General features: G+C 36.0%; 2 protein-coding genes across 2 annotated transcripts; one reads left to right on the top strand and one right to left on the bottom strand.

Annotated features, from left to right (window-relative positions):
- Positions 1-186: 186 nt before the first annotated feature.
- On the bottom strand, positions 187-1,761 carry LOC144567650 (UDP-glycosyltransferase 73B1-like). The gene has a single exon (XM_078317818.1). The coding sequence runs from the start codon at positions 1,759-1,761 to the stop codon at positions 187-189; it is 1,575 nt and encodes a 524-aa protein (XP_078173944.1).
- A 624-nt stretch (positions 1,762-2,385) lies between these two features.
- LOC144567246 (tlg2p-like protein a) lies at positions 2,386-6,574 on the top strand. The gene is made up of 8 exons (XM_078317335.1): positions 2,386-2,743; positions 3,181-3,460; positions 4,273-4,362; positions 4,450-4,533; positions 4,819-4,896; positions 4,997-5,062; positions 5,159-5,239; positions 6,161-6,574. Exons 1-8 carry the CDS (start codon positions 2,535-2,537, stop codon positions 6,266-6,268), a joined length of 996 nt encoding a protein of 331 aa, XP_078173461.1. The 5' UTR covers positions 2,386-2,534; the 3' UTR covers positions 6,269-6,574.
- The last annotated feature ends 10,767 nt before the right edge of the window (positions 6,575-17,341 follow it).

Genomic DNA, 17,341 nt, shown 5'->3' with positions numbered 1-17,341 from the left:
ATAATTTTACTATGACTGTTAATTATAATGTGTACGGTAAACCAAAAAAAAAGTTTAAAAGAAAAACTATCGCATCTCTGTGCAAATGTACAATGCCGCATCATGAAATCTCATACTCAATAGTATACATCGATGCCAACCTTAATTCAAGAAAATCCCTTAAAACAACGGACAGATAAGTTGACATTAGCAGAGTAATTTATCCTTACTTTTCCTCTTGGCATCAACCAAATCAAGAAATTTATCAACTGCATCAGCTGAGCTTGATGGAAACCCTTTGCCGAACACATATCTCGACGTGGCTTTCACTCGCTGCCTGATCTCATCATCTGTCATCAGCTTATGAATTCCTTGCAAAACTTGCTCCCTTTTAATGGCCTCTTGCCCCTCTGATTTCAGCACATGACCAGCCTTGAGCCACTTTGTTACTAGCCTTGCATTGTAAATCTGATCACCATGTATTGGCCATGTCAGCATCGGCATCCCGCATCCTAGTGCTTCAACAGTTGAGTTCCAACCACAATGGGTCAAAAACCCGCCGGTAGATTCGTGGCTTAGGATCAGCAGCTGTGGGGCCCAGCCGCGGATCACCAAACCTCTATCACGAACTCGTTTTGCAAAATCATCAGGATCAAATAAGCTAGTTTCCTCTTGGTCTATCGGTAACCCTGCTGGATCATGCTTCATGGCTGAGGATTGGATCGACCATATAAATGTCCAGTTGGACTCCTCCAATCCAGCTGCTAACTCAACCAACTCAACATCACTTGGTGTGTTGGTTGAACCGAAAGATACATAAACGACCGAGCGAGGTGGTCTTGAATCAAGCCAGTTTAACACGTCATGCTCACTGTGGGTTGAGTCATGCTTTGGCCGGATGGACTCGTCATGGATTACAGATCTTGATCCGGTGACAGAAGACCAAAATTGAGAAGGGAGGAGTGGGCCAACTGCCAAAACCGGCTTCTTTGCTTCCTTTGCAATGTAATCCAGAAAGGGAAGCTCCAAGTCGCTACATGTATTGATAAGCAATGCAATTGCATCGTCTGTTTGTCCTAGACCCATTGCTGGTGGTGGTGGTGGTGGACCTCCAGAAGGCCCTTGCCATGGTGGTAGCAGTGGCCACGCATGAGGACCTCCTCCAGGTGGCGGGATCGGTGGCATACTGGTAGGAGGAAAAGTACCAAACATAGGGCCTGGTCCCTCTAGTCCTGGCATCCGCATAGGTGGGCCGACACAGGATATGTTAAATGTCGTGAGCGCCATTTCCTCAGGTAAACCTGGGACAATGAACAATCCATCCGGACCAAAATCTGTTTCCTGGGAATGGATCACAGCGTGCTCCAGTGCTGTGACGCAAGCACTTGAAGTGAAAAGACTTGCTGTTGGAACACCTCGCTCTGTACAAACTTGGATCAGCTGGGAAGCCATCACATCCACAATCACACATAGCAACGGCAGTGAGGATGTTTCATGATTATCAATTAACTGCGCCAAGATTTCATTTGTACTTGGCCCCTGGTGGGAACCAGAGTCAGCGGGAACGAAGGGTAGTTGTCCAGTGTGTGTTGGAGGGGGTCCAGAAGGTGCAGCCGAGCATTGCAAGGTACGGATAAGAGGGTGAAGAGGGGAGGAGGGGAGGGAGGGAAGGAGGAGGGTAATTTGGTAATTTCGTGAAGCGAGCTGGGTTGCAAGCACAGTGGCAGGAAAAGTATGGCCAGAGAATGGAAAGGGGGCTATGATGATCTCTCCATTGGACATTTTCTACTTATTTAATTTTTTTTCGTCTTTCAGTTAGGTTTTTAAGACAGGATTGGTGTGGGTTTGATTTCTGAGATGAAACATGAAAGGGTTTAAAAAGGGATGAGAGACTTAAGAGGGAAGTAAATGGGATGGAATGGTAGAAGAACAAGCAACAAGGGTTGACTGTTAGGAGCTGAGACAGAGTTGCTGTCAGAACGAAAGTATTATTATTTTGAGAGAGACGACCGACATAATCCAATATTTTGTAGGGATCTGCTGAAATCACACACAAGATGTCGGCATGCCCCTCCCAGGAAACCCCAATCCCCAGTTAACATTTTCGTTATTTGCTCCCTGGAAATATTCACAGAAAGTTTTACTACAAATTCTAGAAACCAAAAAGACAGCAACTGCCGAAAATCACCAATCAGCCCAGCAAAAAGTTATATACTGTATATTATCAGCCCATAATCAGATAAATAGGCCTTAAGCCCATTATGTGTTGGAACTAAGGCCCAGTCGATGACTTGACCGGGGCTGCCATCGACCATCTCCAACAGTCATAACGCAAAACAATCTCTCTCCAACAATCTAGGCAAGGCAAGCTAACCTGAAATGCGCACTTTAGCATCAACTGGACTTCTTCTCTTTTCCTTCTCTTCGAAGTAGCTTTCTCCTGTTGCTCTCTCTCTTCAGGGATCCGTTACAGATTCGCTCTTCGTATCTACCTACGACCACGCAAGAACTACCATAATTCTTTTTAATTCAACTGAATTATTATTTGAGTATCCATGGCGACGCGGAATCGAACGCCGATGTACAGGAAATACCGCGACGCTCTGCGCCAAGTGCGTTCCCCTCCATCTCACTCCGGCGCCACAGCATCGTCTTCTTCGTACGGACGCGACGGTGGGCCCGTGATCGAGCTTGTCAGTACTTCCCTGCTGCGATCCGATCAGCGTTATGCCCCTCTCAGCACCGAAGACCCTGGTAGTTCCAGGTCTCATATTATTTTTATTTTATTTTATTTTATTAACTGCTACCCTGTACGTCAGAAATTTTAAATTTGGGAAATTAGGGTTAGAGAAGGATAGTAATTAACTTTGGGGGTTTAAGATCAGATACTTATCTGATAAATTGTCTTGTGGCTAACTTACTAGTAAGAAGTAAGACCAGTTGTTATTGGATATACGTTGGGATTTAGTCAAGTTCTCTCTAGGTCTCTAATTCTTAATTTTCATTTCACTTTGAATAACCCTGTGTAGAGAGAGGAGTTGCCAAAATTCTGATTCAATTTAACTAAATTCACCAGCTAATAACAATTTGCTTATGCAGGTTGAAATTTTAGTTGTAGTTATAGTTCTGTAGTACCTTGCTAAACTCTTAAAATAAATGAACAAATTGTTGTGCTAATGAGTGGCATATCTTGAGTTGCAGTGGAGGAGGGGCAGTTACTGTAGGGTTGCCTCCAGCCTGGGTGGATATATCTGATGAAATATCAAGACATATGCAAACGGCAAGGGTAAAAATGGCAGAGCTTGCCAAAGCCCATGCAAAGGCATTAATGCCTTCTTTTGGAGATGACAAAGAGGACCAACATAAAATAGAAGTGCTAACTCATGAAATAACTAATTTATTGAGGAGATCAGAAAAGCGCTTGCAAAAGTTATCTACTTCAGATCCTTCGGAAGATTCTAATGTTCGCAAAAATGTTCAGGTATGTTTTTTATTGTATAATCTCTCATAAAATCACATGAATGAAAAGTGAAGTGGCCAAAATGATGCCAAATGCGTACTTATCTAATTTAGGAAGCTGAAGTAAATTAAGTGAAACAAAATTGTAGGAGCAAAAGGTTCTTGCTAAGTTAGCCCGAAACAGATAACACAGTACCTTTCATCTTTTGAATCGGTATTTAATTTATTTGATGCATCTGCTAACAGTACTGACTTGAGATTTCTGTTAAATAAAAAAAATCACCCCTACCAGTAAGCTGTTTCCCCTTAAGTTCAATTAGGCTAAAGTCAAACACTGTTCTTTGAATGCGGTTCATGTAGTGGGTCATGGTATGTACTCTTTAGAGAGATCTTTAGGAAAGTGAACATCAGAAGCTAGGGAGCGAGAACCACACCAAGCATGGTTGGTAAAGGCATTGATTCCATGTAAGAGATATCAGGTTCAAAACTCAGTGCACACCACTGGGGTTGATTTGAGGGCTTTGACCTGCGTGTCACTGTAAAAAAGAAAAGCTAGGGGGAAAACTTCATAAGTTATCAACTTGCTCTTTGTTTGAAAGTAGGGTGTTATTGCAAAACCCAAACAACTGTTTGGTCCATGTGAGAAATGTTGGGTTATGTGAGACAGGTACTGCTGAATGTGAACGAGCTTATTTGCCTCAGGACTTGAAAACTTTGCATACTGAAACATTTTTTTTTGTTAATTGATTATTTCTTGTGTGTTTGTGAACATAAGATAGAATTGGAAAAATAGCACGGGCAGTGATTTCACATTTTTGAGTGCCTTATTTTCAGAGATCACTTGCAACCGACCTCCAAAGTCTTTCAATGGAGTTTAGGAAAAAACAATCTATTTATCTAAAGCGGCTTAGACAACAAAAGGAGGTTTGTTAATTTTTCCGTTCTTCTATCCTTTTTGTACACCTTTTTTCGCTCCTTATAGGTCATAACTTTTATTGATGCTACTCACAGGGCCAAGATGGCATCGATTTGGAGATGAATATTAATGGTTCTACATCAAGATTGGATGATGTTGATGATGAATTTGGTGATGTGGTATGTTATCCTTCTAGCATATCAGCAGTTCTAACTGGCTACTTGTAAATCAGATATAAGATATATACTTGATCTGCCTCTTTTATGAAACTAATGAATATTTATACGTGTTATAAAAACATAAGTTTTTTATCTAGTTTCTGAAAGATGTATACAATTATTGCATAGAAAACTGCTTTCTGATGCCTCTGTACTGTCAGTTGTTAATATTTTACAAGTAAAATATTGTTTTGTTTTCATTATTACTCTTGAGAAACTTAAAACAGTGGAGTTTTTGTCTTACAGGGTTTTACGGAGCTACAGATGTCAAAGCTTAAAAAGAGTGAGGTGTTTACTAGAGAGAGGGAGAGGGAGATAGAGCAGGTATAGCAAAGCTAAAGAAGTATAAGATCTTGTAAGAATTTTGAAAAAGAACACTTTTTATGTCTTTCTGAGTAATCAAACTTTTGTCTGTACATTTGAGGTGGTGGAATCAGTGAACGAGCTTGCTCAGATAATGAAGGATCTCTCAGTACTAGTTATAGATCAGGTACTATACTTCTTTTTGCATATCTTAAGAACTTCTAGCTGACTGTTTAGGAAAAGGATAAGCTCTAATACATCTCTTGGTATTTGGGTGTAATAGGGGACCATTGTTGACAGGATAGATTACAACATACAGAATGTTGCTAGTCAAGTAGAGGAGGGCTTCAAGCAGTTAGAAAAGGTTACTCCTCCCCCCACCTTCTCTCTTCCCCCCTCTCTCCCTGAGTTATCCATTAATGAAAGGTATCTGCAAATTCTTTTTGAGGAGATCAACAATATCTCATTGCATGCTTGCCCGACTCACATAGCCCCAGAAGCATTTGGTCTCTTGTGATTTTCCTTTAAATCACAAGAGCAGGGTTACAAATTCCTTTCGCCTTGGAAGTCAACCTTTTCATTTTTATTTATTTTTTCCATGGGCACTCAGTCAACAATTTACCTAAAAACAATTGGAAAATATTTGAAAAAAGGAATAAGCACACTTTTCTAAAATAATCAAATATCAAAAAGAGTGATTAGAAGATTTTTAATGTAATACTTGAAGATATTTTTTGAAATTCTGACATTCATGTAGGCTAGTGGCAGAATGGGATAAATGAGGAGACTAAGGATCAAATATCCCTTTGTTTTACTGCTTCTATGTTTATTCTAATTATAGATATCGTCTGGGTCATCACCAAAACTGTACCATTACTAGTGGAGTGTGTCCAGTATTTAATGCTCTCCCAAATCATGTGATGTTGTGTCCCCTTTCTAGGGGAAGTTATTTTGTGAAATAATGCTAGATAAACTTCAAAAAGCTGGAGTCAGATGACTTATTTATTCTCCTCCCTACTATTTTCCATTATGAAAACTTACTTCATAGTAACTGCTATGGTCTGACCTCACTGGAAAGTTCAAATTTTGAAAACCAAAACCCTCAGTTATGGGCTTTGCAACTCCTGATTTACTATTTGACCTTTCCCTTGGCTCAGGTCAAAGTAATTAGCTGTGAACTGAGATCACTGAACAAAATCATTACCTGTTTTTTGCAGCTTCTTTAATTTTTGGCATTACTTTGCATGTGCACTTTTCATATCTACTTCTAATTATGATTTTGCAGGCTGAAAGAACACAGAAAAAGGGGGGCATGGTGATGTGCGCATCGGTCCTTGTAATAATGTGCTTTATCATGATAGTCCTTCTAGTACTAAAGATGATCATTTTCTAATCCATCCGGTCCAATCCCCACATAAATTACCAGATTGCACTTTGAAAGCCCCTCCAGTGCTCTGTCAGCTTCTGATTGATGGACTAAATTGGAACTTTTTGGTTATACAGTGAGGTGCAGTGCTGCTTGTATTTGTATAGTTTTCTTTGTGGACAGGGATGATAGCTTATAGTCTGTATTTTGGGTTCTATAGAGGTATTCGACAGGATATTATCATTTTTCATTAAGAATGTCACTAACGGTATTTTTTTTTTGAAGAATATCACGATTAGTATTGTTATTAGAAAATACATTCTTGGCATGTCGGATCTCTGGTACGAAGATTTTTTTTTTTTTTGCTGCCCCTGTAGAGTAACCTTAGATAGTTTGAGAGCTCGTTGTTCAATACCCGGGCTTTTGTTTTGTGAAATACTAATTTTGTATTATAACAAACTTACGTTTCATAACAGGTACCACATAAGCTGCTATTCTAAAGCTAACATCAATCCATTAAAAAAATGCAACGCTACTAACCAGCTACCATTTAGGGCAAAATATAGGTACAAAATTAGTTGATTGGTTGATATTTATTTGGTCGTCTCATTTAGAGCAACCATTATTCAACAATGTTGTCTCATCTGACTAGACAGCTGAAAGGTAGCAGAACCATAAAAACATTTGCTAGTGGGTCATGGTAGTTTGGATTGGGATTGGATTTGTTCAACAGAAAGTTTTACTATTTTACTCGTCTATCTGCTTTGACACCACCTCTGCTCCAATCAATCAACAATATTACTATTTTTTTTTCGCTTCGTTATTTTGTACAAAATGCATCTCTAAATATACTGTAGCATGTTAAGCGATAAGATACTGAATCTGCGCTCAGTAAACGGGAAAGAAAGCATTCATATCTTGATTCTAAATTTTGACTGATTGACGAGGACCTCCCCCACTTCATTATGTCCACTTCAATTTATGTATGGAAATGCTACATGAACCCAAGAGATGTATTCTTGTTCCTTCAGGCTAGTCTTCAGTTTTGTCTTTGCCAAGAACAATATCACTAATATTTTTTGAAAAAATGTCGTAATTATTTTTTAAATTAATCAGAGACTCCTATTGATACTGACTATAGTGGACATGTGTGAACCCAAGGCAAGACGATTTGATAAGGAAAAATAAAAAGAAGAAATATGAAATATGAAATGCCACATCAAAGATGGTTATCCATTTGGTGAAATATTGGCGTGTTTAGGAGAATTCCCGAGCAGTAAAAGATTAAAGACCATGTTTCAAATGGGCCCGAACTGTGGAGGACCACAAACAATAGATACACACATATGTCAATCAATGAGACGTCTGTCTCTCTTCCCATCTGTGGTCCAAAATGGAAGTGTAATCCAAAACGAAGAGGAGGGGGGGGGGGAAAAGGAAAAGTTACCACCTGGAGCGGAGACATGGGCGGGACTTTGGGCTGGTCGGGGCCGTACGCGTCACGTGCACTGCCTGCCGGGCCCAGATGCGGCAAGTCCCACCCCTCGCATTTACTTTTGTAAAATATAACTTGTCCCACAACCGATTTTCAAATTTTGGCACTATTTCTATGCGTCGCCAACTTGCATGCACAAGGCCACAAGCTCCAATTTTTTTTAGTTAGCATCCCATAAAATTAAAATTAATTGATTACTACTTTATCGGACAAATCTCAATTCATACCACCCACGCGAACCCAGTCCGTGCACGGATCCAGATTAGGTGCGCACTGGGGACGCCCACGAATCGGTGCATGGACTGGGTAGGCGCACGTATATATTTTCTTTTTTCTATTAGAATTTTGTTTAGAACTTTTTTTTTGTTTGAAATTTTGTTTTAGAAATCTGTTTTTTTTTTTTTGGAATTATGTTATAAAATTTTGTTTTAGTATTTTGTTTAGAATTTTTCTTGGATTATGTTTTATTTGTTTTATAATGTACGTCGTATATTTATACGTATTATCGTAGGTAAGGCGTATTGTATTGAAATAAAATGATAGATAGCTAAAAATATTCTAACATATGCTAAAAAGAGAATAAAAACATAATATCCTAACAACCAAAGTCTATCATAACATAATAACTAAAATAACAGTCTGAATAACATAATCACCCAGGTCTATTCGAATAACAGTCCAAATAACTAAAACAGTCCGAATAATAGTAGTCTGATAGTCAAAAAAACTAAGCAAGTAAATATCATCTCTAACTACTTGCACAGTGGTGTGTACAGCGCCCTCCGTTTTTTTATTCTCTTACCGCACATCTTCTCCTTGATCTGCTCCAATTGCCTGAAAGGAAGCATATACGGTTGTGATGGCTGTGGTAAGGCCTCCTCTGTGATCTCCCTGAACAGTCTCTCCTCAGATATATCACCGAAAATATCCGCAGAAGTATCATTTGCAATGTATGAAGGTCGATATGTCTCTTTCTGGTACACTGCTGCACTGTCCTCTGGTAGTGGCTCATCATGTGTGTAAAACTGGGGAGAGGAGTAATCCTGAGTGTATGCATCGTACTGAGAACCACTCAAGTCGAACTCAAATTCCTATTGTGGTGCAGGCTCCTCATAATATCCCCGGGGCATATCTCCCTGAAAATAAATGGTTGATAAATATATAATTAAGTTTCTCAATATAGTGGATAATTAGGTTATTAGAAAAATACACGTACCACTATATCTCCAACTGTCTGAAATGCTGCCTCAAGCGTCACTGTAGACAAGATCTCTGAAAAATCTGGCTTTGGTGTGCTCATCGACTCTGCAGAATCTACATCATCCATTCTCTCCAAATCTTCATATTTTGGCAGATCTGCTAGCCTCAAGATCTTGTCTAGCTGGTCCTTGTACCTGACGATGACTACCGGCGGTACAGACATGCACAACATAATCTTCCCCAGCTTCTTCTAGCCTCTTGTGATCAAATATTTTGCACTTCTTAGAACTTGCTTGGTGTTCATGAGTACCTGCGAATAAACCATTTAAAAATATTTCAAATTGCGAGTCAAAAGATGAAAATTTTATTGAAATAATAAAATCTTACAATCTGTGAAGCCGGACCAGCGCTAGGGATGAAGCCGTACTCAGGGAAAACTGTGTTGCGTCGTACATGGAGCAGCTTCTCATCGATCTATGTGATATGACCAAACATGTACACCGTAAATGCACAATACTCCTGATACCATTGGCGGTACCTCTGGTTGTACTCCTTGAAAGCATACAACTGATACTCCTCGGGAGTTATGTCCTACAGATTCATAGCCTTTAGTCGCTCTACATACTTGGCGTGCACTGTCCGCCAATTCTTGTTCGTCGTAGTGTTCAAATTCTTGTGAAGATTGTACCACAAATCCTTTGTGATAGGATACGGGACTGAAAAATACTGAGCCATACCAAACTGCCTCATTACCCATCCAGGGTAATGGTGCACAACCTCGTAGAAGAAAAGCGGTACCTACAAAGATTTGCATAGTCTAAATGTATTTTTTAAACTACAATATAATTATGAATTTGCAAACTAGAAAATAAATAAATAGTACCTGAGCAAACAAGTATTGGAGTTGTTCCCTACAGATTGAAGGAAGGTTATCCAGGAAGGAGCGAGGGATGGCATCATCTTCATAAACCTCGACACGCTGGTCGTATGACCTCCATTCGACATGTCGACCTGGAGTCATTTGCTCGAATTGAGTCTGAAAAAAAGTAACTCCCGTAGGTTTGTCATGTAGGGTCTCAACATAAGTCTTTCTCGCGCAGAATCTATGAGCATACGACGGACATGTCTCTCTGTTTGGTTGACCACAGGCTAGAGCCCAACCTATATCTCATGGTTGCGGGTGATCAAATAGGAATCTCGTCCACGACCAATGTTGAAGGAGACCAATCGGACTACATAGATTCAGCTTGTCAACCTATTTTGATACAAGTTGCACTTATTTTTAATACAATAAGAGAAAATAATTATAATACAATAAGAAAAATTAATTTATACCCAGCCACTCCAGCAGACAACTAGGAACAGTGGCACCCGAGTAATCTGGGAACATCTCCATGATGTAAGCCCGTGTCCACCAAGCTACCGTATCGGGAGGTGCATCAGGTCGCAGGACTCCACTATAAATTCCAACTAATTTAGTACAAAATCTGAAAAATACCATTAAATAATTACTATTAAAAATAAGTGGTACCTGAATGTCACCAGCAAAGAAGGGATATTGATGTCATTCTTGGAGGGAACCTGCCCCTTCTTGAAACTACTCATTTTCATCAATCTGGGGCCCAACAGGTCAGTAACTGGCTGTGTGAAGTCCCTGTACTCTACACCTGTGATAGCCTGTCCAGTAATGGACAGTCCCCAAAGACAACTCACGTCCTAAAGAGACACTGTAATCTCTCCAACAGGCAGGTAGAATGTGTGTGTCTCCGGCCGTCACCTCTCGACCAACGCAGATAGAACTGTGAGATATGCCACAGACGCATCCTCTTTAACACCGGTTTATATCGCTCATCGTAGAGGATACTTATCTGATTGTTTTGTGTCAATATCATGGTATGAGTCTATATTAAATTTCAAAACAAACAAACAAATTACTTACCTATTTTATTTAAATACAAATTTAAATTATTTGCATTTCTCAAAATATAAACTTACATATGAATTTCTGATCTTGTGTTCCTTGAACGGGTACCAGTGAAGGGGGTTAATACTCTTCGGCGTCATGTTTGAAAATATGGTACGTGCCAATGAATAATCCAACTGTAAGTCATCTATCTTGTGTACGGTGAATTTCTGCAGTACCACTGGTTGATGCCATACTAACATATTTTTCTGTATATTTTGTCAATTTCTCACTCTGTCGATAATTCCAAACCGTACAAGGATAATTTGGTGCATTTCTACTCAATTTTGGTCTAAAATACTTCAACTATGGTAAATTTAAAATCTTTTAATTTTTTGACACAATCGGTAAATAAATGGTACAATCTTGGTTAATTTCAAACAATAAAAGACCAATTTAGTGCATTTCTACTTTAGTTTGGTCTAGTAATAATAAAACTATTTTAAATGTAATATATTACCATTTTTGGACAACATCGGTAAGAAATAGTACAATCTAGAGTAAATTCAAAAAATATAATTCTAATTTGATGCATTTATACTCAATTTTGATCTAGTAATAATACAACACCATTAAATATAATATATTACCATTTTTTGACACTATTCAAACTATTTAATACAATTTAATATAATTCTGATTTATTTTGGTAACCTAATATCTAACTAACTAATTTAAAAACAATTAAAAAAATTACCTTTTACTGCGGACTGGGCGCTGCTTGTTGTCTGTTGGAGTGAGTAAAAAAAGTCACGCGACCTCTTTTATTCACCAAACATTACGTGCGTCTGCCTTGTTCGCGCACCGATCCATGCACATTCGGAGTGTGCGCACCAAGTCTGAATCCGTGTGCGAAGTGGATCCACGTGAGTGGTATGAATTGAGATTCGACCGGTAGGGTGACAATCAATTAATTTTGATTCTATGGGGATGCTAACTATAAAAATTTCGGGTTCCATCGCCACGACAATATTTGCTGCTATTCGTAATATAAAAAGAACTGATCTTGTTTTTATTTTATTTTAATGACTCCTTCCTGACATTAGTTTTCGTTCCACACATCATATTTGCTATGTTTCGAATTACAAATGAGTATATTATTTGGACGTATCGGTGAGATTAAACATGCAGGATTGATATAGCGTGATCTTGCTTTCTAGACATGATTACCAACAGTACCAGACCTACTAATTGGCATGTTATTATCGTACGGAAGCAGATCACCTGCCCTCTCAGTCACTGCAGGGTGGGGCCGGGTTTAGGGTTTAGAGGTTTAGGGTTTAGGGTTTAGGGGGTCCACCAACAGTGACTCTGGGATAGGAAATTCCTGCCCACAGGGGGGGCAGACGATTCAATCTCTTATCGTACCGTATTGATATTTAATAGCGACACTCGTGTTTAATAAAATGGAATTGAAATAATATCTCATATCATTTATTATCGTCTTCAAACTGTGATCAATCTTTGAATATAAATTTGAATACTGATAGATATTGAGTGAGGCTATGGTAATATGGATATTACACAACAGTTCGCACTATGAACTCATACCTTCATTTTTAAAATTCGAATAGTCAATCTGAATCGTTTAACATTATTTTCATATTAAAATGTATTTGCCGACCAAATTTTATATTTTCATAATTTTTTTACTATTTTTTTAGATAGATAAAAATCATTTGATTTGAAAATCCTTGACCATCCAAAATTAGTGATTTTTTTTTAAAAAAGAAAAATAATAAAGACATAATTATCAACGGTTTAAGACCTATTAATTTGCATGTTATTATTGTACCGTATTGATATTTAATAGCGACATTCGTGTTTAATAAAATGGAATCGAAATAATATCTCATATCATTTATTATCGTTTATTATCGTTTTCAAACTGTGATCAATTTTTGAATATAAATTTGAATACGGATAGATATTGAGTGAGGCTATGGTAATATACATATTACACAACAATCCGTATTATAAATTCGTATTTTTGTCTCTACAGTTCAAATAATCAATTTGAACCATGAACCATTTTAACATTCTGTTTGTACTAAAATATATATATTTTTTTTTTTTGAAATTACTGACAGCGGCTGTGTACTAAAATATACTTGCAACCAAAGTTTACATTTTTATAATTTGTTTACTATCTAAAAAATAAATAAAAAATCACTTGATTTGAAAATTCTTGAGCATCCCAAATTAGTAATTTTCTATCTATCTAAATAATAATAAAAAAATATATAAAATTTTGTCTACAAATGTACCTTTCATATGAAGATCATGTTTAATGATTTGAATTGACTATCTAAATTTTGAAAATAAAGATATAAATCCATACCACGAGTGACGAGTCAATATGTAATATGCATATTACCATAGCCTCACTCAATAAAAAACATATATAAAACAAAATTATAAGAATCACAAAAATTATTCATAAAAAACATATATATTTATGAGAAATTATTTTTAAATTCATTGTATAAATAAGATAGTATTTATCTGAAGAATCACAAAAATTATAAGAATCAATAGAATCTAAAAAATAAGAAGAATCAATAGAATCAGAAAAAAAAAAAAAAACAAATCTTGCACAAAAGAAAATGCAAAAGTATATTAAAAATCTTCGGAAAGAACAAGCCGAAAAACAATTTGAAGATTACCTTTTTCCAGGAGTGGGTTTCTTATGAAGACGAACTAGATTCATATGTATACTTTATATCATTATTCATTCATAATAATGATAACATTTTTTTTTCATAACTGATTTGTCTGTTATATAATATATAGTTGTTAATTAAATACTCATATTTCTAAAAAAAACATACAAATAATCAGGGCGGATTCAGGATTTTCGTCAGGAGGGGCAAAAAAATATCGAATCGGGTTTAAATAGCTTATCGGATTTAAACACATTAACTAATTGAGTACTCGGTAAAAAAAACAATGTTTTAACTTATATTTTTCAAGCTCTAACTTATAATTTATGATCCTTTAACTTATAATTCTAATTGCCAATCATAATTCAAAAAATTTATGTTGATTTTAACACTAAATTTAACCCGAATTACAAATCAAACATCCAGAGGTGGCAAAAAAATTTCAGAGAGGAGCAAAGTCGATCGGTACCGATAAATCACCACTAAAACTCAAAATCCAAAGAGAGCGGCTGCCCCCATTCTACTCTGGGTCCGCCCCTGCTAATAATTAATGTATTCATATCCACATTCAAAATTACACATATATCTATATGCATCGATATCTGCTTAAATTTATATATACCTGTAAACATTGAGTAGACTAGAGTATTCTTACCGATTTTTTTATTTATATCTAAAAAATAAATTGAATTTTAAAAATTAACCGAACCGGTCATCAAATTTGAAATCTACCCAAACCGGTTAACCGTTAACCGGACCAAATTTCCGGTTAACGGTTAACCGGACCCTTTGAAATAGTCCGGTTAACCGTTAACCGTTAACCGGAAATTTGGTTTGGGTCCGGTTAATGGTTAACCGGTTTTGTTGGTTCGGTTAACCGTGTACCGGAAAGTTTGTTTTTTTTTTATTTTTTTATAATATATGTATATGTATATGTAATATATGTATATGTATATGTATATGTATATGTATATGTATATGTATATAGAGCTGGGCTACGGTGAGTTGCGAAGTAAAGCGACTATTTTACTTCACGCTCATATTTTGTGATTTTAAAGTTCAAAACGTAGATCCGAACCGTTCATCTTGTTCTCCATATTGAAATGTGCTTGGAGACCAAATTTTACATTTTTTGGAATTTTTTTACTATTTATTAAGCAATTTTGAATGCCGCTGATCTGAGGGTTCACAAAATTTTACTGTTTTTTACTGTTCACAGCAAAACAGCAGTTTTCAAAAATGCTTAATAAATAGTAAAAAAATTCCAAAAAATGTAAAATTTGGTCTCCAAGCACATTTCAAAATGGATTAAACATCTAACGGTTCGGATCGGTCGTTTGGGCTTTCAAAATAAAAATACGGCGTGAAGTAGAAACGCGTTTTACTTCGCAACTCACCGTAGCCTATCTCTATGTATATATATGTATATGTATATATATGTATAGGAATATGCTAGCATGCTATGCATAGCATAGAACCCCTCCATGCAACGGCTTGGATTTCGACTTTTCAAAATCCTAATGGTCGATCCGAACCGTTCATCTTGTTCTCCATATTAATATGTGTTTGGAGACCAAATTTTACATTTTTTGAAATTTTTTTACTATTTCTTTAGATTTATTGAAAATCATTGTTTTCAGCAAAATCTGGACCATAAAAAACAGCGATTTTCAATAAATCTAAAGAAATAGTAAAAAAATTCCAAAAAATGTAAAATTTGGTCTCCATACACATATTAATATGGAGAACAAGATGAACGGTTCGGATCGACCGTTAGGATTTTGAAAACTCGAAATCCGAGCCGTTGCATGGAGGGGTTCTATGCTATGCATAGCATGCTAGCATGTTCCTATATGTATATATGTATATATATGTATATATGTATATATATGTATATATGTATATATATGTATATATAGAGTTAGGCTGGGGTGCTATGGATAGCATAGTGGCCTCTATGCTACGGCTCAATATTCAAGTTTTCAAAATCCAAACGGTCGATCCGAACCGTTCATCTTATTCTCCATATTAATATCTGCTTGGAGACCAAATTTTACATTTTTCTGAATTTTTTTACTATTTATTAAGTATTTTACAAAATTATTGATCCAACGGTGGCTGCACAAAACAGTAAAACCGTTGGATTAGCGATTTTCAAAGTGGCTTAATAAATAGTAAAAAAATTCAGAAAATTATAAAATTTGGTTTCCAAGCAGATATTAATATGGAGAATAAGATGAACGGTTCGGATCGACCGTTTGGATTTTGAAAACTTGAATATTGAGCCGTAGCACGGGAGGCCACTATGCTATCCATAGCACCCCAGCCTAACTCTGTATATATATGTATATATGTGTATGTATGTGTATGTATGTGTATGTATGTGTATGTATGTGTATGTATATGTACAATATTTGTACATATACATATATTAGTTATATTAGTTTATAAAAAAATAAAAAAATCAGTTATCATATATTATACATGTATTATATTATATTATATATACATATACATATATTGTATTATATATACATATATTATATATTACATATACATAACTTGGGAAATATTTATACTAACCACTCAAAATCAATTTCGTAAAAAAAATTATTGCATATTATATGAATTTACAATTGCTCTGATGTCAAATGATAGTCTTAATAATTCATGACGTGTTTTGCAATTAAAATTAAAATACTAAGATCTCTAAAAAAAAAAAAGCGGACCGCCCGTGAAAATAACCGGACACTCTCCATATATTATATTATATATACATATATTATATTATATATTACATATACATATACATATATATTATATATTACATATATATACATATACATATATATACATATGCATATACATATACATATACATATACATACATATACATACATATACATACATATACATACATATACATACATATACATACATATACATACATATACATACATATACATATACATACATATACATACATATACATACATATACATATATATGAGTTAGGCTGGGGTGCTATGGATAGCATAGTGGCCTCCCGTGCTACGGCTCAATATTCGAGTTTTCAAAATCCAAATGGTCGATCCGAACCGTTCATCTTATTCTCCATATTAATATCTGCTTGGAGACCAAATTTTACATTTTTCTGAATTTTTTTACTATTTATTAAGTATTTTACAAAATTGTTGATCCAACGGTTTTACTGTTTTGTGCAGCCACCGTTGGATCAACAATTTTGTAAAATACTTAATAAATAGTAAAAAAAATCAGAAAAATATAAAATTTGGTCTCCAAGCAGATATTAATATGGAGAATAAGATGAACGGTTCGGATCGACCGTTTGGATTTTGAAAACTCGAATATTGAGCCGTAGCACGGGAGCCCACTATGCTATCCATAGCACCCCAGCCTAACTCCATATATATACATATACATATATATACATATATACATATATTACATATACATATACATATATTATAAAAAAAAATTAGTTTATAAAAACAAAAAAACAAAAAAAAACAAAACAAAACAAAACAAACTTTTCGGTACACGGTTAACCGAACCAACAAAACCGGTTAACCATTAACCGGACCCAAACCAAATTTCCGGTTAATGGTTAACCGGACTATTTCAAAGGGTCCGGTTAACCGTTAACCGGAAATTTGGTCCGGTTAACGGTTAACCGGTTTGGGTAGATTTCAAATTTGATGACCGGTTCAGTTAATTTTTAAAATTCAATTTATTTTTTGGATATAAATAAAAAAATC

The sequence above is a fragment of the Carex rostrata genome, chromosome 16 (genome assembly GCF_964058835.1).
Source record: "Carex rostrata chromosome 16, lpCarRost1.2, whole genome shotgun sequence".
NCBI classification, from domain to species: Eukaryota; Viridiplantae; Streptophyta; class Magnoliopsida; order Poales; family Cyperaceae; genus Carex; species Carex rostrata.
This window is presented reverse-complemented; position numbering and strand designations above follow the sequence as displayed.